Genomic DNA, 20,053 nt, shown 5'->3' on the forward strand with positions numbered 1-20,053 from the left:
AATACAGTAGCTCAATCAGTTGCCTAAATTTCTCTTAATCTTATTTTATAACGTTACAAAAAATGTAATGCAAAATATGTACGGCAACCCTGACTTTTGAAACCGAAGTAGCAGACGATTAAATAGTTTACAATAACGCTGTTAGTGAAAACTGTATGTTGTTGATGTCCTTAATGTAACATAAGTGAATAGCTCGAATTCTAATTGCTTTAAATTTACGCCGATATATTTAATGACTGAGCCTCATTTATCAATCTTGTAGGAAAGTTCTGTGCAGTTGTACGCTCATAAGCCAAACCGAACCAAAAATGTTCACTGGCTTTATAGAATTTTCAGCAATACTGATTTGATTCATTCCTGCGTGCCGCCGATGGCGTTTACGCACTTAAATTACCCGTTGTGCGTGCGGCACATCCCATTTGCATTTGCTGATGCACAAAAACACAGCGCTTGTATCCCTACAATGACCTAAAAGTCAAAAACAGACTTTCTCGAGGTTGAAGCGAAAATACATGTAGTCATTTTTATTTAACAATGTAAAAATAATATTTTTTAAAAGGCCAAATTTGAGTGAAGTTAGAGAAATTATATTGATTTACAAGTCCAGGAAAAGCAGCAGCGTCATAGGAAGCTCGCCGATTGCACTGGGAATATATGGCACATTGTTACTTGAAGCATATCAGGTGCTTATTAGCCATTTTGTGCTTCAATAGTGTGTTGCACAGCATTAAAAGGAAATCGCATGGAAAACAAAACTGACATTGAAAATATAGGTTTACACTTCTTTTCGCATTTAATGTCCTTTTTTTTTTTTTTTAGTTTGATAAATGAGGCTCAATAATAAAATCTATCCAAGGATGCTGTCCTGTGCGCTGATTTAAACTTCCACAGATGATCTTTTTTCTCACATGCGGCTTACGGCTTAATAACTTTTCTTCACTTTCAGAGAGAACAGGATATGAGAATGAGTGAAATGGGTGCCCGTGGAGCCGTTAATATGGGAGGTACGGTCATAAATCTCAGCCCAAGCTCGAACCAAATGTGCATATTATACCTTATACCACATATCAGTTTTACTTGTGTAACATTGATGTACATACATGCAGCCATAATGTGACCTGTGATCTGAAGACCACTTGCCTTTAAGTTTATTAAAATTGGATGAGTAGGGTATAACAACTTAAAGTTTAGACACATGCATGTTCCCTTTGTTTCTATGCAACAAACAAGGTCATTTACCGATATACAGTGGTGTGAAAAAGTGTCCTGATTTATTATCTTTTTGCATGTTTGTCACACTTTAATGTTTCAGATCATCAAACTAATTAAATATTAGTAAAAGAGAACACAAGTGAAAGCATGCAATTTTTAAATGAAGGTTTTTATTATTGGGGGAAACAAAATCCAAAACTACATGGCCCTGTGTGAAAAAAGTGTTTGCCCCCGAAACCTAATAACTGGTTGGACCACTCTTAGCAGCAACAACTGCAATCAACCGTTTGCGATAACTTGAGCAATGAGTCTGTTACAGCGCTGTGGAGGAATTTTGGTCACTCATGCAGAATTGTTGTAATTCAGCCACATTGTAGGGTTTTCAAGCATGAATCGCCTTTTTAAGGTCATGCCACAGCATCTCAATAGAATCAGATCAGGACTTTGATTAGGCCACTCCAAAGTCTTCATTTTGTTTTTCTTCAGTCATTCAGAGGTGGACTTGTTGATGTGTTTTGGATCATTGTTCTGCTGCAGAACCCAAGTTCGCATCAGCTTAAGGTCACGAACAGATGGCCGGACATTCTCCTTCAGGATTTTTTGGTAAACAGCTGAATTCATGGTTCTATTTATCACAGCAAGTCTTCCAGGTCCTGAAGCAGTGAAACAGCCCCAGACCATCACACTACCACCACCACCATATTTTATTGTTGGTATGATGGTTTTATTTTCTGAAATGCGGTGTTACTTTTACGCCAAACATAATGAGACACACATTACACAGAGTATTTTCCCAAAAGTCTTGGGGATTATTAAGGTTTTTTTTTTTTTTTTTTACCATAACTGAGATGAGCCTTTATGTTCTTTTAGCTCAGCAGTGGTGTTCATCTTGGAACTTTGCCATGCAGAACATTTTTGCCCAGTCTCTTTCTTATAGTGGAGTCATGAACCCTGACCTTAACTAAGGCAAGTAAAGGCCTGCAGTTCTTTGGATGATGTTGTAGGGTCTTTTGTGACCTCTTGGATGAGTCGTCGCTGTGCTCTTGGGGTAATTTTGGTCGGCGGCCACTCCTGGGAAGGTTCTCCACTGTTCCATGTTTTTGTCATTTGTGAATAATGTTTCTCACTGTGGTTCACTGGAGTCCCAAAGCTTAAGAAATGGCTTTATAACTTTTTCCAGACTGATAGATCTCAATTACTTTCCTTCTCATTTGTTTCTGAATTTCTTTGGATCTCGGCCTGATGTCTAGATTTTGAGGATCTTTTGGTCTACTTTACTTTGTCAGGCAGGTCCTATTTAAGAGATTTCTTGATTGTGAGCAGGTGAGGCAGTAATCAGGTCTGGGTGTGGCTGGAGAAATTTAACTCCAGTGTGATAAACCACAGTTTTAACACTTTTTCACACAGGGCCATGGAGTTTTGGATTGTGTTTTCCCTCAATAATAGAAATCTTCATTTAAAAACTGCATGTTGTGTTCACTTGTGTTATCCTTTACTAATATTTATATTAGTTTAATGATCTGAAACATTTAAGTGTGAGAAGCATGCAAAAAAAATAATAAATTAGGAAGAGGAGAAAAAAGATTTTTAACCCTGTGTGTGTGTGTGTGTGTGTGTGTGTGTGTGTGTGTGTGTGTGTGTTTTCCCTTCGTCAATATATGTATATAATGTGCATCTCAATAAATTAGAATATAATTTAAAAGTTAATTTATTTTATTAATTGAACACAAAAAGTGAAACTCGTATATTATATAGGTTCATCACACGTAGACTGATATATTTCAAGTGTTTATTTCTTTTAATTTTGATAATTATGGCTTACAGCTAATAAAAACCCAAATTTAGTATCTCAAAACATTTGAACATGTTAAAAAAAAGTTCAATATTGGAGACTCGTGGTGTCACACTCTAACCAGCTCATTAAATTCAAACACCTACAAAAGGTTTCCTGAGCCTTTAAATTGTGTCTGTCTGGTTCAGGCTAAACAATCATGGGGGAAGATTGCTGACTTGACAGTTGTCCAGAAGACGATCATTGACACACATGGACATGCACATGGACACAAAAGGTCATCGCTAAAGAAGCTGCTGTTCACAGAGTGCTGTATCCAAGCACATTAATGGAAAGTTGAATGGAAGGAACAAAATGTGGTAGAAAAAGGTAAAACGAAGCCCATTAAAGAATTTGGGGAGATTCACATAGAGTGGACTGCAGCTGGAGTCAGTGCTTCAAGAGCCACCATACACAGACGTATCCATGGACTACAACTGACGTATTCCTTGTGTCAAGCCACTCCTGAACCAGAGACAATGTCAGAGGTGTCTCACCTGGGCAGAGGACAAAAAGGACTGGACTGTTGCTCAGTTGGCCAAAGTCATCTTTTTTCAGATGAAAGGAAATAAACTTTTGCATTTCATTTGGAAATCAAGGTCCCAGAATCTGAAAGAAGAGAGAAGAGGCACAGAATCCAAGTTGCTTGAGGTCCAGTGTAAAGTTTGCACAGTCAGCGGTGGTTTGGGAGTCATGTCATCTACTGGTGTTGGTCCACTGTTTTTATCGAGTCCAAGGTCAGCACAGCCATCGACCAGGAAGTTTTAGAGCACCTCATGCTTCCTTCTGCTGACCAGCTTTATGGAGATGCTAATTTCATTTTCCAGGAGGATTTGGCATCTGCCCACAATGCCAAAAACACCAAAGGTTGGCTAAATGACCATGGTGTTGGTGTTCTTGACTGGCCAGCAAACTCACCAAACCTAAATCCCAAAGAGAATATATATGTTATGTTCTTTGTCAAGAGGAAAATAAGAAACAAGAGACAAAATAATGCAGATGAGCTGAAGGCCACTGTTAAAGAAACCTGGGCTTCCATACCACCTCAGAGGTGTCACAGACTGATTATTTCCATGCAACGCCGAAATTGAGGCAGTTATTAAAGCAAAAGGAGCCACTACCAAATATTGAGTACATATACAGTAAATAAACATACTTTCCAGAAGGCCAACAATTCACTAAAAATGTTTTTTTTTATTGGTCTTATAAAGTATTCTAATTTTTTGAGAGTGAATTGGTGGGTTTTTGTTAAATGTGAGCCAAAATGAAAATAAATAAATACTTGAAGTATATCTCTATAATATACGAGTTTCACTTATTGCATTTAATTACCATATAAATCAACTTTTTTTAATTATATTTGAATTTATTGAGATGCACCTGTATATAGGGTTAGGGTTATGTCAATGGAAATGAAGTTTAACACACAGACACACACACACACACACACATATACACATATACAGTGAGGAAAATAAGTATTTGAACACCCTGCTATTTTGCAAGTTCTCCCACTTAGAAATCATGGAGGGGTCTGAAATTGTCATCGTAGGTGCATGTCCACTGTGAGAGACATAATCTAAAAAAAAATAAAAAAATCCAGAAATTAAAATATACGATTTTTAAACTCTTTATTTGTATGATACAGCTGCAAATAAGTATTTGAACACCTGTCTATCAGCTAGAATTCTGACCCTCAAAGACCTGTTAGTCTGCCTTTAAAATGTCCACCTTCACTACATTTATTATCCTAAATTAGATGCACCTGTTTGAGGTCATTAGCTGCATAAATACACCTGTCCACCCCATACAATCAGTAAGAATCCAACTACTAACATGGCCAAGACCAAAGAGCTGTCCAAAGACACTAGAGACAAAATTGTACACCTCCACAAGGCTGGAAAGGGCTACGGGGAAATTGCCAAGCAGCTTGGTGAAAAAAGGTCCACTGTTGGAGCAATCATTAGAAAATGGAAGAAGCTAAACATGACTGTCAATCTCCCTCGGACTGGGGCTCCATGCAAGATCTCACCTCGTGGGGTCTCAATAATCCTAAAGAAGGTGAGAAATCAGCCCAGAACTACACAGGAGGAGCTGGTCAATGACCTGAAAAGAGCTGGGACCACCGTTTCCAAGGTTACTGTTGGTAATACACTAAGACGTCATGGTTTGAAATCATGCATGGCACGGAAGGTTCCCCTGCTTAAACCAGCACGTGTCCAGGCACGTCTTAAGTTTGCCAATGACCATTTGGATGATCCAGAGGAGTCATGGGAGAAAGTCATGTGGTCAGATGAGACCAAAATAGAACTTTTGGGTTATAATTCTACTAAACGTGTTTGGAGGAAGAAGAATAATGATTACCATCCCAAAAACACCATCCCTACTGTGAAGCATGGGGGTGGTAGCATCATGCTTTGGGGTTGTTTTTCTGCGCATGGGACAGGGCGACTGCATTGTATTAAGGAGAGGATGACTGGGGCCATGTATTGCGAGATTTTGGGGAATAACCTCCTTCCCTCAGTTAGAGCATTGAAGATGGGTTGAGGCTGGGTATTCCAACATGACAATGACCCGAAGCACACAGCCAGGATAACCAAGGAGTGGCTCTGTAAGAAGCATATCAAGGTTCTGGCGTGGCCTAGCCAGTCTCCAGACCTAAACCTAATAGAGAATCTTTGGAGGGAGCTCAAACTCCGTGTTTCTCAGCGACCTGCCAGAAACCTGACTGATCTAGAGAAGATCTGTGTGGAGGAGTGGGCCAAAATCCCTCCTGCAGTGTGTGCAAACTTGGTGAAAAATTACAGGAAACGTTTGACCTCTGTAATTGCAAACAAAGGCTACTGTACCAAATATTAACATTGACTTTCTCAGGTGTTTAAATACTTATTTGCAGCTGTATCATACAAATAAATAGTTACAAAATCATATATTGTGATTTCTGGATTTTTTTTTTTTTTAGATTATGTCTCTCACAGTGGACATGCACCTACGATGACAATTTCAGAACCCTCCATGATTTCTAAGTGGGAGAACTTGCAAAATAGCAGGGTGTTCAAATACTTATTTTCCTCACTGTATATATATATATATATATATATATATATATATATATATATATATATATATATATATATATATATATATATATATATAATATAAAATATTTAAAATAGTTTGCTATGCCTTTTATTAGACTCACCCAAGTTGTTCTTCACTAGTTGGGTATTATTTTCTGACCGTTTGATCCAGTTAATCCCAGAGCAGTTCAATAGGATTTAGGTGCGGTGACTGGGAAGACCATTCCATGATAGAAAACACCACAGCTGACTGTTTGCTCTATAAATAATGCTTACAGAGCTTGGGCATTTGGTTTGGCTCATTGTCTTAGTTATCTTTTTATTGAAGTCGAATCTAATTAGCCACAGTCCAGAAGGAACTGCATGGTGTTGAATTATAGAATGGTAGCTATGATATTTGCTTTCTCTTAGAATAAGTTACCAACCTTCCCTGCTCTAAATACAACACCAAACCATTAAGCTTCCACCACCGTGCTTGACTATAGGTGTGAGACAGTCTAATGACATTTTCCATTCTGGTTTTTGTCTTATACAAGAGTTTCTGTTAGAGCCAAAAATGTCAAGTTTGGACTCGCATGTCTATAGAGCTTTCGATCATTCATTTACTGTCTAATTCCAAGTTTGTTGCATGTAAACAAAAGGAACAAAACAAAAGGAATTTTTTGACAGCCACTGTACACCCTTTATAAAATAATTTGGTTTGGGAAATTGTAAATATCTGTAAATATACACTCTTCATCTTTGGAGCTTTATTTTTCAACTATTTTTCATTTTGTACCAGACCAGCATTTATTACCAGATTTTTGAACATTGACTAGTTGGCATTTTTTTGTGAATCATGGAAATAAGTCAACTGACGCTTCTTTCAATTTTTACAAAAAATCTTTTGTTGGGTTTTGTTTCTTTCTTTCTCAGAACCTGATTTATAATTTTTTTTCCTCTTTACCATTTTTTTAATACTTCTTTTTAATGTGTGGCAGTTTATGAATATTATGTTCTTTTCTTGGAGGGCAGTTTAGATGTAGGAACATGGTACTGCAAAACACAAATAGTCTGCATTGCTCAGATTAGTGCCAAGATGGCTGGAAACATGTCTTAGTTAATATTGGTCATGCATTGTCTTGTGTAGATGCTTTTAATCCTGCCGCTGCTGTTAGCGGTAACCAAGGCCCTGCCCAAATGATGGGTATGGGCATGTCAGGCCGGGGTGGAGCCATGGGGCCAGAGGGATCAGCAAATATGGGGGCACCCCTCATTCAAGATAACGGAAATATGGTAACGTATCAGTGCTATTGTTTACTATTGTTTTGTGAAATGACATCCCTAACTATTCCTAATTCCACTTTCATCAGTCGATGAAGAAATGCTGTAAGAGGCAGTACAATACAAACAATTCTAATTATCCTATAAATGTTATGTACTCGTGTAATGTGCAAAAATGAATGTATATGCATACATGAAAAGAACTTGGATAGTGCTGTTACTTTAACAGCAGTCATGTAATCAAATTCTTTATAGAATCCTTATCGGTTCTTTAAAACCCGTTGCTATAATTTTTGTTCTGAAAAAAGGTTGATATTACAGCTTATTCCGCTTGCTAAGTAAGGGGAAAAAATATACATAAATATAAGACTATAAATGCCAGATTTTATAGGACTGGCTTATACAACTAGGTACATGCCTGAAAATGTCTGAAAGGTAGTATTTTAATCCCCTTGATAGGGAAGAGGTAAAATGTCCTCAAGAATCCCAAATTGTTATCTGCACTTGATAGCATATTGGATTCAACAACTCTCTCTCTCTCTATCTATCTATCTATCTATCTCTCTCTCTCTCTCTCTATCTATCTATCTATCTATCTATCTATCTATCTATCTATCTATCTATCTATCTATCTATCTATCTATCTATCTATCTATCTATCTATCTATCTATCTATCTATACATACATACATACATACATACATACATATATTGAGATGATCAATGGGCCAGTCGATGATCTTCCAATCAGATGGTCAGAAAGCAAAACAAAGCGAGATTCTCTGTTAAGCAACCTCACTTTGTATTTTCTTTTGGAATTCTGATTGGAAGGCCATGAGGTCAAATCCCAGCACTGCCAAGCTGCCACTGCTTGGCCCTTGAGTAAGATAATAATAAAACAATTGTAAGTCACTCTGAATAATATGCGAAATGCCATAAATGTTAATGCACAAAATGCAATCATTTTGGCCCATGCAAATACAAAGCCATGTTTTCATAAGGCCAGTTTTTCACCAGTCTTCACTTATGGTGCTAATACATTTCTAGGAAATACAGCATTTTTATATTCCAAATTTCAGCTTATGAGGAATGGTACTTGTTAAACTTTTATTTTCAGTAAAGAAACCTTAAAAGCGTTTACTTTTTTCATTAGTTATACACCATCATGCAAATGACCGTATTTTCCAGACTATAAGCCGCTACTTTTTTAAACAATGAAGCGGCTAATTTATGGATTTTTCCTGTGTTTTTCTCGGTTTCACAAGCCTCAATATAAAAAACTGAGCCCCGTAACATCAGACCAATGAAATTGCCGAACGGGTTCAGCTGAACCAATTAAACTCTTTATATTAAATCAGATGCGCTCCCACTGAATTGGGCCGCACCACATCATAAATATGGATGATGTTCCCCTGACGTTTGACCTGCCGCTCACTCGGACGGTCTACAGGAAATGCGAATCATTCGTCACGCTGAAAACAACCGGGCATGAAAAAACGCACTTCACCTGTGTTCTGAGCTGCACAGCATCGGGAGAAAAGCTTCACCGATGGTGATTTTTAAACGCACGACGATGCCAAAAGATAAACTCTCGAGAGAAATAGTTGTGAAAGGAAGGAGGAAGACAGTAAACAATGACTTTCTTGGTAGGCTACTGTTTAGATACAAGCCGTGTAACAGGCACTGTCTTTCATTAAAGCCTGTGTAAAGTTTATTAGTTTCAATGTAGACCTATATTTGGGTGCGCTTAATAGTCCGGAAATTACGGTATATGCTATTCATCAGTTGAATGAAATTGACATATTTGCATACTGTTACATTTTCCTAAAATTGCCAATTTTGAATACATCAAAATAATGTTTCATTCAAAGTCTGTATAAGTGCAAAACACCAACAAATAGGAAAGTCACAGACCATATTTGGATTATTATTACCTTACTATTGCACTGCCTATTTTCACTTGCCACTATTTCTCGCCACTATTTCTCAAACACATTTTATTATTATAATTATTGCACAAACTTGGACATGCAATCGACATATGGCATGAGCCATGACCTTCTAGGTTTATGTCAATAGGACCTAGAATTTAGTCACTCTTCATGAATTCTCTCTCTAGCTCTGAGAAACACACTTGTAAAATATGACTTACTTCTACATTCAAAGTTGATTTGTTTAATGGTTTGCAACATATCTACATAATAGAATTACTACATAAATAATTGAAATAGCATAGGTTTTTGTTGTTATTCTATTGCAGTTGTTTATTATATATCGATTTTCATTTTTAATGGTCATCTAACATTCCAGAAAAGTTCTACTGAATCCACCTCAATTTATTCAAAGTTTTTTTGGGGGGAGGTTTGGTCTAGTTACAATGTTCATAGTAAAGTTATTTTACTTTGTTAATTTTTTCTGGCATGTTATTGACCTTTTCACTAAGTATTAGTATTTATTATAATGATCATTTTACCTCTTCGAAGCATATCTGCAGTTTTGTCTCATACATTCTTAATTTCTATGCACACTAATTTGTATTTGTCTCTTTTTTGTTGGAACCTGGACGGGGCTGCTTTTCATCATGTCAACTGGGGGAATTCTACGTTGTGACATTCAAAACATTCACATAAATCTTTCTGGTAATTTCTGGACTTGACGACAAAACTGGCCGATTCTTAATGGATTTTCTTTCACATAAAACCAATCATGTCCTTTCCTCTACTGTCATACTGTAGCGTAATGAAAGATTTTCTCAGGGAGCGCCTGCTCAGATGGGTTCTACAATGGGTATTCGACCAGGTGTTGAATCCCCCCAGCAACAACAGTCACCTGTGATTGGTGGTGCAGGACCTGTGCCTCCAATGGGTGGTCCAGGTGGATTTGGGCGAGGAAGTCCTGTTGGGGGAAACTTTGACGGGCCCAACAGCAAGCGCCGTAGATACTAGGCTTTTGTTTTCTTTCGTGATAGTGAATTTTAATCTTTGACCCAGAACATCTAACCTCTTGTTTCTGAATATTCATTTAATGTTCTTCTCAGTGGTGCTGCTCTTAGACAACCATTCGTGTTGACTTTTGTCTCGAGTCTTTGAGGCATAGCATAAACTAGTTTGGAAATGAAAACACTGTTTTGAGACTGACATTGCCTTAACTGTGCATATACCATAGTAAAGTCAGATTCTTGTCAAATTGAGTTTCTGAGGGAAGTGTCTGAATAAATTTGCTTGAATAAATGCCTTTGCTGAGCTAATGTATAGGTCAATTATGGCTATATTTTACGGTTTACCTGATTATATGGAACTTTATTATTTGATATGCATTTTTTTATTTTTATTTTATTTTATTATTTTTTTTGCCTACTCAGAACCTTTTATTTGACAAGACATGTTGGAACCTCTTTTGAGGGTTTTTTGGCTTCTGTATGTGCACAAGGCAAGTGGTAAAATATACGATAAGGTGAGATCAAGAAATGGAACAGAATAAATGTGGTTTTATGAGAATCTGAGTTTGCAAAAAGCCTATTTGAGCTATTGTTACTTTTCTGTGGAAGCAAAGCAACATCACCTATACATGAATACAGCATGCTTTAAACAGGAACGTGCCCTTTTCCAATCATGAGGTTCTAAGAATCTGTTGCATATAACATCTTTAACTCTCATGTTATTAGATAAATGTTTTACTTTAGTTGTTGGGAAAGAGCATGTTGCTTGGGACATCCTCTTTGTACAACATCTGATTTACAGTGATTGTTTTTTTAGACTACTACATGTAGAATGGATAGTGATAGTAGTGTATGTCATGTAGAATGTGCATGCCATTTAGCAGCCATTTTTGTTTTAGCGAATATTATGAAAATGCCGGGGTTTGTGATTTTTTTTATTTTATTTAAATTTTTTTTCCCCCTCCTTTCACCTTCCTCAAATGGCAAATCTTAAATAAAAAAAAAATTGAAAAAGGTAGTAATTGAAAAAAAGCCCATTATTTCAGTGTCCTCATTGTGCATGATCGTGTTCAGCGATCAGTTGTGTGTCCAAAAAAACTCACGTTTAAAATGAGTGTTTACTGTCATCATTTGGTTATGCGTCACGCTTTTCTGCCAGGTGGCGTGGCATTACTCGGCTCAGCAAATTGCATATAATCCTTTATGCCATGACCACTACGAGGCTGTGATATAAGAAAAGGACTCATACTAAATTTGATTTCCTTTCCTGGTTAAGTGAAAAAGCTCCATTTGAGATCTTTTCTGTAACAATTAAGAAAAAAAAAACATCTTGCATGTTCACTGAATTTTCCTTTCTTTTATTATTATTATTATTTATTATTATTATTATTTTATATCCATTAAAAAAATTGTTAATCAATTTACTTATTTACCCCTGGAATTGTTTTATGGAATTGTGTAAATTCAAAATCGGTTCCTAATCACTTGGCTCATGTTTAGAGCGTGTGTGTGTTTGTGTGTGTTTGTGTGTGTTTGTGTGTGTGTGTGTGTGTGTGTGTGTGTGTGTGTGTGTGCCAAAAAAAAAAAAAACTTTCACAAACACTCATATTCCGTTGGACCACATTTTCCTTTGATCTTGGTCAATGTCACAACTTTTATTGTCCGTCCAGAGCTACATTTTTGCCAAGATCTTGTAATGATGATGAGAAAGTCGGACAAATATGTTCGGGTTTCATACAAGAGATTGGTGGCCAATCCATGAGCGAAATGATGTCTCGTGCTCCCTCTAACACTTTTTCACAATTTAAGCCCGAGGAATCTCGGCGTCGTCATCTTGAAATATGCCCATGCCATCAGTCAAGAAGGAAATGGATGGAAAAATGTGGTCATTCACTATATTCAGGTAGTCCACTGACCTAATTTTTTGCAGATCATAGCACTGCAGGCTTATGGGGGGGGTTTGGTAGATTTACATAAAGTGTATTGAACAGTTGAGCTGTTACATTTTGCCCTGGGTTTACATTTTGAGAAGCAGTCACGCAAGAAGAAGCCATTGGATGGCTGCTCATTGTGGGTTTAAACTTGTACTATTCTTTTAGTGTTACTTCAAACATGTACCTATCCAATTTCCCAGAATGCGTATGAATGCTGATTCAGAACAAAGCGTCTCTACATCTCTTTTCACCAGTGCATGTGTTTTTGCACCATTCATTTCTCAAATGTCTCTGCTATTCTCTGTACTATCCCTATAATAATTACATTTTTTGCTCTTCTTTTAACTGTGTAATCAAATCCTTCACTTGCATTCTTGGTTAAACCACGCAAATAAAGGTCATTTTATTTTATTGTGGTGGGCGGGGGCGGGGCTCTCAGTAATATATATTTTCAGACATTTTCTTGTTGGTAGTTGAATCATGAAAATACAAGGAAAATCCATGCTGGACATACACACTGGAAATCTTACTTCTATCATTTGTTTTTGTTAAAAGCAGCATAAAATATGCATCGTCTCAATTGTATTTCTATACCAGGTGTCGCCAACCTGTGGCTCCTCAACCCCCCCTGCTGTGACTCTGCAACAATGACAAAATAACAAATAAAAATGTATTTTTTTTTTTTTACACAGTGAACAGTGTTTCAAAGCGAACAACTCTTATCTTTGCATTTGAGGTAACAGATACAAGTTTTAATATTTTGTCAATCAAACCTTACATCTCTTACTGTCTACTTCCTGGGCCTTGACCCCCGAGTAGCAGATATTATGGTCCACATCCCTGTTCTTCTAGGCTGAATATGGATAATGCTATGGATATATATAAAAAAAAAGAAAAATTTTTGATGAAGACAGAGGGTTTTTTTTTGTGCTATTATATTAATTCGCTTTTACTGTGGTGAGAAATTGGCAAACAACAAAAAAGAATTTGAATGTCAAACGATATTTCCAAATGAAGCACACAGTATTTGCTGAGATGGACCTAACTGGAGATGAACGAAAAAAAAAACATTTTAGAACTGCAACACAAAGCTGAGGAGAGCAAATTAGACCTCATACAGTGGATAAAGTCGGCAAACTCAACAACAGCTGATGGTTTTGCAGCAACTCAGAAGATGAGAAAAGCCGTTCACAGACGGAGAATATATGAAAGATTCGTGCATTAAAATACAAGAGCATCCATTTCGCGATGCCACTCTCCCATTGCCATGCAACTCTCTTGCCAGGGACAAAAAGGTATACATTGCTTACAACCAAATGCAATAGAACACACTAGTGCCACCTAGTGTACAACTTTGCAACTACCTTACGTCTTCTTAAAAACAACACATTGTGTTATATTCAAAGGTCAAATATGTCTTGTGGCTCCAGGCAAATTATATTTGGTGGAAAAGTGGCCTAAACTGCTCTTTTGGTCAGAATGTTTGCAGGCCCCTGGTTTATTCTGAGCATTTCACCATGAAATTAAAATGCTTGAGGGGGAAAAAAAAACAGCAGTGCTAATAGGGCTGCCATCTTGGAATTGTAACTTGGAATCTTACATAATATTTTAAAACAGCTATGCTAATTTAATATAAAAGATTATTTTGAGTCTGTTTAATTAATTTGATCAATTTTTTTTTTGTAGCGTGAATGAAATGTGACTAATATACAGTGATATTGCATAATAATCTAGAATATTCTAAAATCTGGTATCTCTTTATTCGCTTTGAGAATGTCAAAGGTAGTCACCTGATGGTCATCGTTGTTTACATTGTATTGTCTGCCTTGAAAGTTATTTTTCCTTTTGCTTTTTAGGCTGTTATGCTCTTAATCATGCCATGGACAATTTTCTGAGAATGTTAGCAGAAGGCAGAACTCTTTACGTGACAAATCTTCAGAAGGAAAATCAATTATCTATCATATGTACCTTTTGCAGTTTATGTACCTTAGCTCTGGACTGAACAAAATAACCTGGACAAAGTGGTATCAGCTACACACATGTTCAGGCACAAGAATAGGAATAATATTACATTATTTGACAAATGGAAGGAATTCTGCATAAACCGCTCCCTTTGAAGAAGAAGGGTCTGTCAGAACTGTTCCAGAGCAGATCTATAGCCTAAAGTAGCTTCCAATCCTTTTTGCATGTCAACTGGACTCATGCAGTTTTCCTATAAGATACACATTTCATTTTACTCCACAGGCCAGATTTTCTCTCGAAAGAAGAATGTGGTCTGAATGTTGATTTTGTTGGCTTAATCTAATGTGTACATCCTTGTTCTTTCTAAAAATAAATAAATAAATAAATAAAGGGGATAAGCTTAAGACCAAGCAGGTGAATTTACGAATTCAGTGGTAGAAAAAAGTACAAGGTGAGGGCTCTTTGTGGGCTAATAGTTTTTCATCTCCAACCTTTACAATCCATATTGTCATGGACATGCCGGGAATATGCATCCTTCCAACTTTAAGCAACGTTTTCGAAAAGGCATTAATGGGTAAGATGGTCCGATGTCCATCAACTTTAGGGCATATTGTCTATATTTAACAACAATAGCTAGTAAGCATACTTTTTTCCTCAGACAGTTTTGACCCCTCCTGCAAAGCCTACCGTTATCAGTAATGAAAAAAAAAAAAACTATTACTACAAAATTTGTTTCCATATGTATAAAAGGAGGCATTCCAGTAGTGTTTGTTTCATGGTTTACGTGATTATTTTAATGAATTGTGAGTAGGTGAATAATTGTGTGTGTGTGTGTGTGTGTGTGTGTGTGTGTGTGTGTGTGTGTGTGTGTGTGTGTGTGTGTGTGTGTGTGTGTGTGTGTGTGTGTGTGTGTGTGTGTGTGTATGTATATATATGTGTGTGTGTGTGTGTGTGTGTGTATATATATATATATATATATATATATATATATATATATATATATATATATATATATATATATATATCTCAGAATCAGGTTTATTGGCCAAGTGTGATGACACACAACAATTTGGTTTCAGCTGTTAGTGACTCTCAAAAGTACAGACATAAATAAAACTATACATTCAGCTTAGACTATACGAGACTATCAAGTCAAGTCAAGTTTATTTCTATAGCGCTTTTCACAACAGACATTGTCTCAAAGCAGCTTTACAGAAATTAACAGTCAAGGTGAATGGTGTGTATTTATCCCTGATGAGCAGCCATGGCGACTGTGGCAAGGAAAAACTATATAAGACAAAACAGACACACATATATATATATATATATATTAAAACCATGAACCAAACAATACTGGAATTTATATGTATGGAAACAATACATTTTATAGTGAATAGGTTTTTTGTTTTCATTAATGATAGTAGTTTTGCATTGCTGATCATTAGGGTGTTGATCTTTTTAATTTGATAAAGGAATAATTATACATACAAACACAAAGGTCAGTTGTCATTTATTTTTTAAATGCATCTGCTAATGTCATGATCTAATTTTAAGAAAAGAAAGGATCTGCTCACAATCTAACACATATGTGCTTGTAGTGTTCTGGCCTGACATTGCTGTTGTCTGGAGCAGGTTCACAAACTTCATTCCTTTATAATACTATTGTATAAATGCAGAATTAATTGAAGTCTTCAAAAACATTCTTTCTGCTCCTTTGCAAAGAAATGCATCCAGTTTACTAAGTAACGCAGCAGAATAATGACTCAAAGCTCTCAACCCAACAAAGGACCTTTACTGGGGGGGGGGATTGTGGATTTAAAACTAAGTCAACCAAGACTCTTTCACTTCTCTTTCATTCACAATACCACAAGCTAATTTTGGGCATCTGGGACTTCCAGTTGAACTTCCATTGTGTTTATTTTAGTCAGCTATCCTGCCCAGTGGTCTTTTTAAAAGACCAAACTCAGTAAACAGCATTGTTGTGATATCGCCATTTCCTTTGCACTAAAAAGTTTTCTTCTTTGGGTTAATTTCTCGTTTGGATGTGTGCACATCATAAAGGTAAGCTTTAGTTTAATGTCAAGTCGGTTTTTATTGTCTTGTCAGACCTGTATAGTATAGTACACTGTGGAACAAGTTCCCCCAAGACCAAAGTGTTGAATGAAGCAATATAAATGAACACCATTTAGAAATTACATAATGTGCATGTGTACAGGCAACAAAAAACTGAGTCAATAAACACAGTGACACAGCTATTAGATATGTCCTTAAAAATAATATAAAAAAAATGTTAAATGCATTTCAGAGACTACAGTTTACAGTTTTTCTCAGTCGCTTCGGAGCGTTTCTCAGATCAGAAATGAAATTCTGAAAACTACTTGTTCAACCTCCACATCATTTAGTCATTTGTGCTCTTCATTGGAAAAAGAGGCCAGGGACATAAACACATTTGAGGTGAAATTAGAGCCACTATTGTAGGGATGATATCTGTTGTGATGTGGATGAAAATCTGTGGCTCGACAGACTGGGACGTCAGTTCTGCCTAAGAAGTGTTTCCTATGTTTACCTTTTAGAATTTTAATTTGTGTCTTTTTATTTTCCCAATGACAATCACAATGACATTATATTGTAATTTGTTTAGTCAGTCCACTAGTAAAGAACAATAAAAAAGTGTGAATCCTGTCCAGTCTCTTACAATCAATATCTCACATAGAGTAATGTGAAAATTTGTGCTGTTGAAATTCATAGTTGCCACTTAGAAGAAATTCAGCCTCGTGCATTTTTAATACTTGTAATCCAAAACATTGTTTACATCAGGAAATACTAAAATAAAGCATTGTCATATTGAAAAAAAATGACAACATTTTGACTATCTTGTTCGTAAACAATGATAAAAAGGACTTTTATTTTTTTAATTTTGATGGCAATGAGATGTTCATTGATACAAATACTTTCTTTTGAGAGAAGTACTAAGGATTTTGAGCAACAAACACACTTTTGCAAGAAATCCAATGTATTGCGCTGTTTGTACACATTGTTTTGAGAATGCACTTACTGATTTGCAAATCTTTAAGGATGATTCGAGAAATGCTCCTAAGCAACTGCGAAAAACTGTAAAATATCAAATTCTTTCAATAAATTATACCGTTTTTGACTTTGCTGGTTTGACTAAAATTGATCCTTTCTGCTATTAATTTACTTTGATATTTCTACAATAGAAGAACGAAATAAAAATATATAAATATTATTTATCAAAGCAACATTTTATTCTGTATTTTATTTGCACCGATTACACTGCATAAGGAGCCGATATAACAAAATGTCTTCAAAATCCATGAATACGAAGATTACAGAACGTACCGAATAATCAGTATCCAGCGTTACCATGAACAGAGCTCATTGAACAGTTGATAAAACACCAAACATAAATGTAGGTTCTGGTGATGAGAGTAACACATGGTATGGATGATGCTTTATAGTCGTACAAATACATACACTGTGTTTTTGACTGGAAAACGTTTATAACATGATGCACAGTTTTTGCGCAGCTTCTGAACACTCTTTGGTGTAACTTTAAATAAACCTGGAAATTTTAAACAAATACATTTGTGGGATCAAGCCTCAGCATCTCCAAGCTGCTTCTTCTAGGCCCTTTTGTAAGGCACTTGTAAAACACTTACCCTTAACTGCTCCATAGGGGTGCTGTGCCTTTGGCTGACCCTGCGTTCTGACCCCAGCTACCGGACAAGCTGTTTATAAAATAAAAAATAAATAAATAAATAAATAAATAATTAAATAAATAAATAAAAAACCGTGTGATTTAAAATTTCCTGTGAGATGAATAAAGAGGTCTGTCTATATCTATTAAAATATATATATATATATATATATATATATATATATATATATATATATATATATATATATATATATATATATATATAAACTGCTGAAAGCTATTTTTTTTTTTTTTCTTTCTTCCTCCTGGTACATTATGTGGAATATTCATTTCCTATACTTCAATTTCTTGTATAAGAAATGCACTGTTTGTGTCAATTCTTTTTTTCTTTCTTTCTTAGTGTAATACAATAGAGAACATTTCATGACAAGTTTTCCAAATATAATTATTACTATTTCCTGGTAGAGCATATTTTCCCAGCTTCTTGTCTTTTGCCTACTAGTAACTCACTACTCGTTTATGGCTAAATTTATTACCAATGGAACACAGGAAATAAACATAAACATTGCTGTGAGCAGGACTATATTGTATGATACTTGTAGGCAGAGGAGTCTTAGCTCATGGGTTGCTGGGAGAATTCAAAATTTTAAAACAATGCTGTGGACAAAACATCTGTCCTTCTCTCATGGACATATCAATACACTCAATCTTTCACTTGCAACCCTGTTTATTTATGCAATTATAAAATTAGCCAATCGTATATCAGCAGCATAGTGCAAAAAAATTATGCAGATAAAGTTCAAGAGCATATCCAAATCATCCGATCATCAAAGTAAAAAGAAATGCGATGTGATTGTTGGTGGCAGATGGGGTAGTTTGAGTATTTCAGAAGCTGCTAATCATCAGTTTTTTCCCACACACTGCTGTCTCTAGAGTGTACACAGAATGGTGTGAAAACTAAAAATGCTTTCCATGAGGGGGCTGTTCGGGGAAAAGAAATGCCCTGTTGTTGGGACGCATCTGAGACAAATAGCTAGCAGACTGGTTCAAGCTGACAGGAAGGCAATAATAATTGCAGTAGCCAATATTTACAACTGTGGTGAGCAGAACAATATCTTGGATCATATAATGTGTAATAGAACAAACATATCCCGGTCTAATCTTTAACTGTACATTTGTAATGAATCTGTTTTTTGATGGGAGGTTACAGCAGCAAAGATCACTTCTATCAGCTTCTCTGTTTTTTGCTTTCTTTTCTGCTCATCACGGTTGTAAAGGGTGATTAAGTAGCCATAGTCTTTCTGTCTGGTCAGAACATACTCATAGGGACTGTAGCTTAATATATCCTTGTTTCAAATTTAACTGCGTAAACACTCTAGTTCATTGTGTTTTAAAATCCAATGATCTCCGAAAACCTGCCTGGCAACAACAAAAATTGCATAAATGAGCAGGTTGTCCCAATAGTGAGGCTGAATATATAAAAGTGTGTCAACAACTATGTTGTTTTGTATTGGTAATAGAAACAAGGTAAGATTTAAGCTACCATGTACTTCGTTGCTGCTTCACCAATTCATGAATGACTTGTAAAGAAGTTAAAAGCAATAGCAGAAGTGACGACTTGCAGAAATTTTCACTTTAGGGTTACAGTAAAATTTACTGTGCATGCATTTAACACTCTACAGCAGGTATTGAGGATAACAAAAGTCAACTGTATTCACAGACAGTTATTTTTTTGGGGGTGTTTCTAACCTCATCAATGTAAATTTATTACAGAAGCATAATTGTTTCGCCCTATGCACACACGTTTCTCCACATTCCCGGCACTGTACATTTTTATGGCATATATTAAGTGCTTGAATGTACAGTGCTCTCCAGGAGATCTAGGTACTGGACCCTTTATAGACATATTTGTATAAAAACAACTAAATCAATAGGAGAAACTGTTTTGTTCTACCAAAAATGTTTTATTAGAACAACCTTTTCAATATAGTGCCAGTGTAGTGTGGAATATGTGACAAAATTGACATCACAGGATCATTTTTCATTTCACCATTTTATGTTTTTTTTTTTTTTTTGATAGCTTGCGTTAATAAAAATATGTCAAATTTCTGCCGTCCATTATAATGTGGGTGGTACTTTTAAAAGAAAGGCAAA

The 20,053-nt window shown here is 36.0% G+C and overlaps 1 protein-coding gene across 2 annotated transcripts in view; it reads left to right on the forward strand.

The window, feature by feature from the left end:
- The window catches only part of pspc1 (paraspeckle component 1), a 39,612-nt gene that overhangs the window by 17,676 nt on the left and 1,883 nt on the right, over positions 1–20,053 (forward strand). Inside the window, exons 7-10 of one of the 2 annotated variants that reach the window (XM_083522389.1) lie at positions 947–1,004; positions 7,253–7,398; positions 10,122–11,665; positions 12,106–15,155. The exons of the other annotated variant lie outside the window; for it this stretch is intronic. Coding sequence (XP_083378515.1) covers positions 947–1,004; positions 7,253–7,398; positions 10,122–10,331 — 414 coding nt within the window. The 3' untranslated portion in view covers positions 10,332–11,665; positions 12,106–15,155. Of the gene's footprint in view, positions 1–946; positions 1,005–7,252; positions 7,399–10,121; positions 11,666–12,105; positions 15,156–20,053 lie in introns of those variants that run through there. 2 annotated transcript variants of the gene reach the window in all.

The sequence above is a fragment of the Silurus aristotelis genome (assembly GCF_946808225.1).
Source record: "Silurus aristotelis genome assembly, chromosome: 20".
In the NCBI taxonomy this organism is placed as follows: domain Eukaryota; kingdom Metazoa; phylum Chordata; class Actinopteri; order Siluriformes; family Siluridae; genus Silurus; species Silurus aristotelis.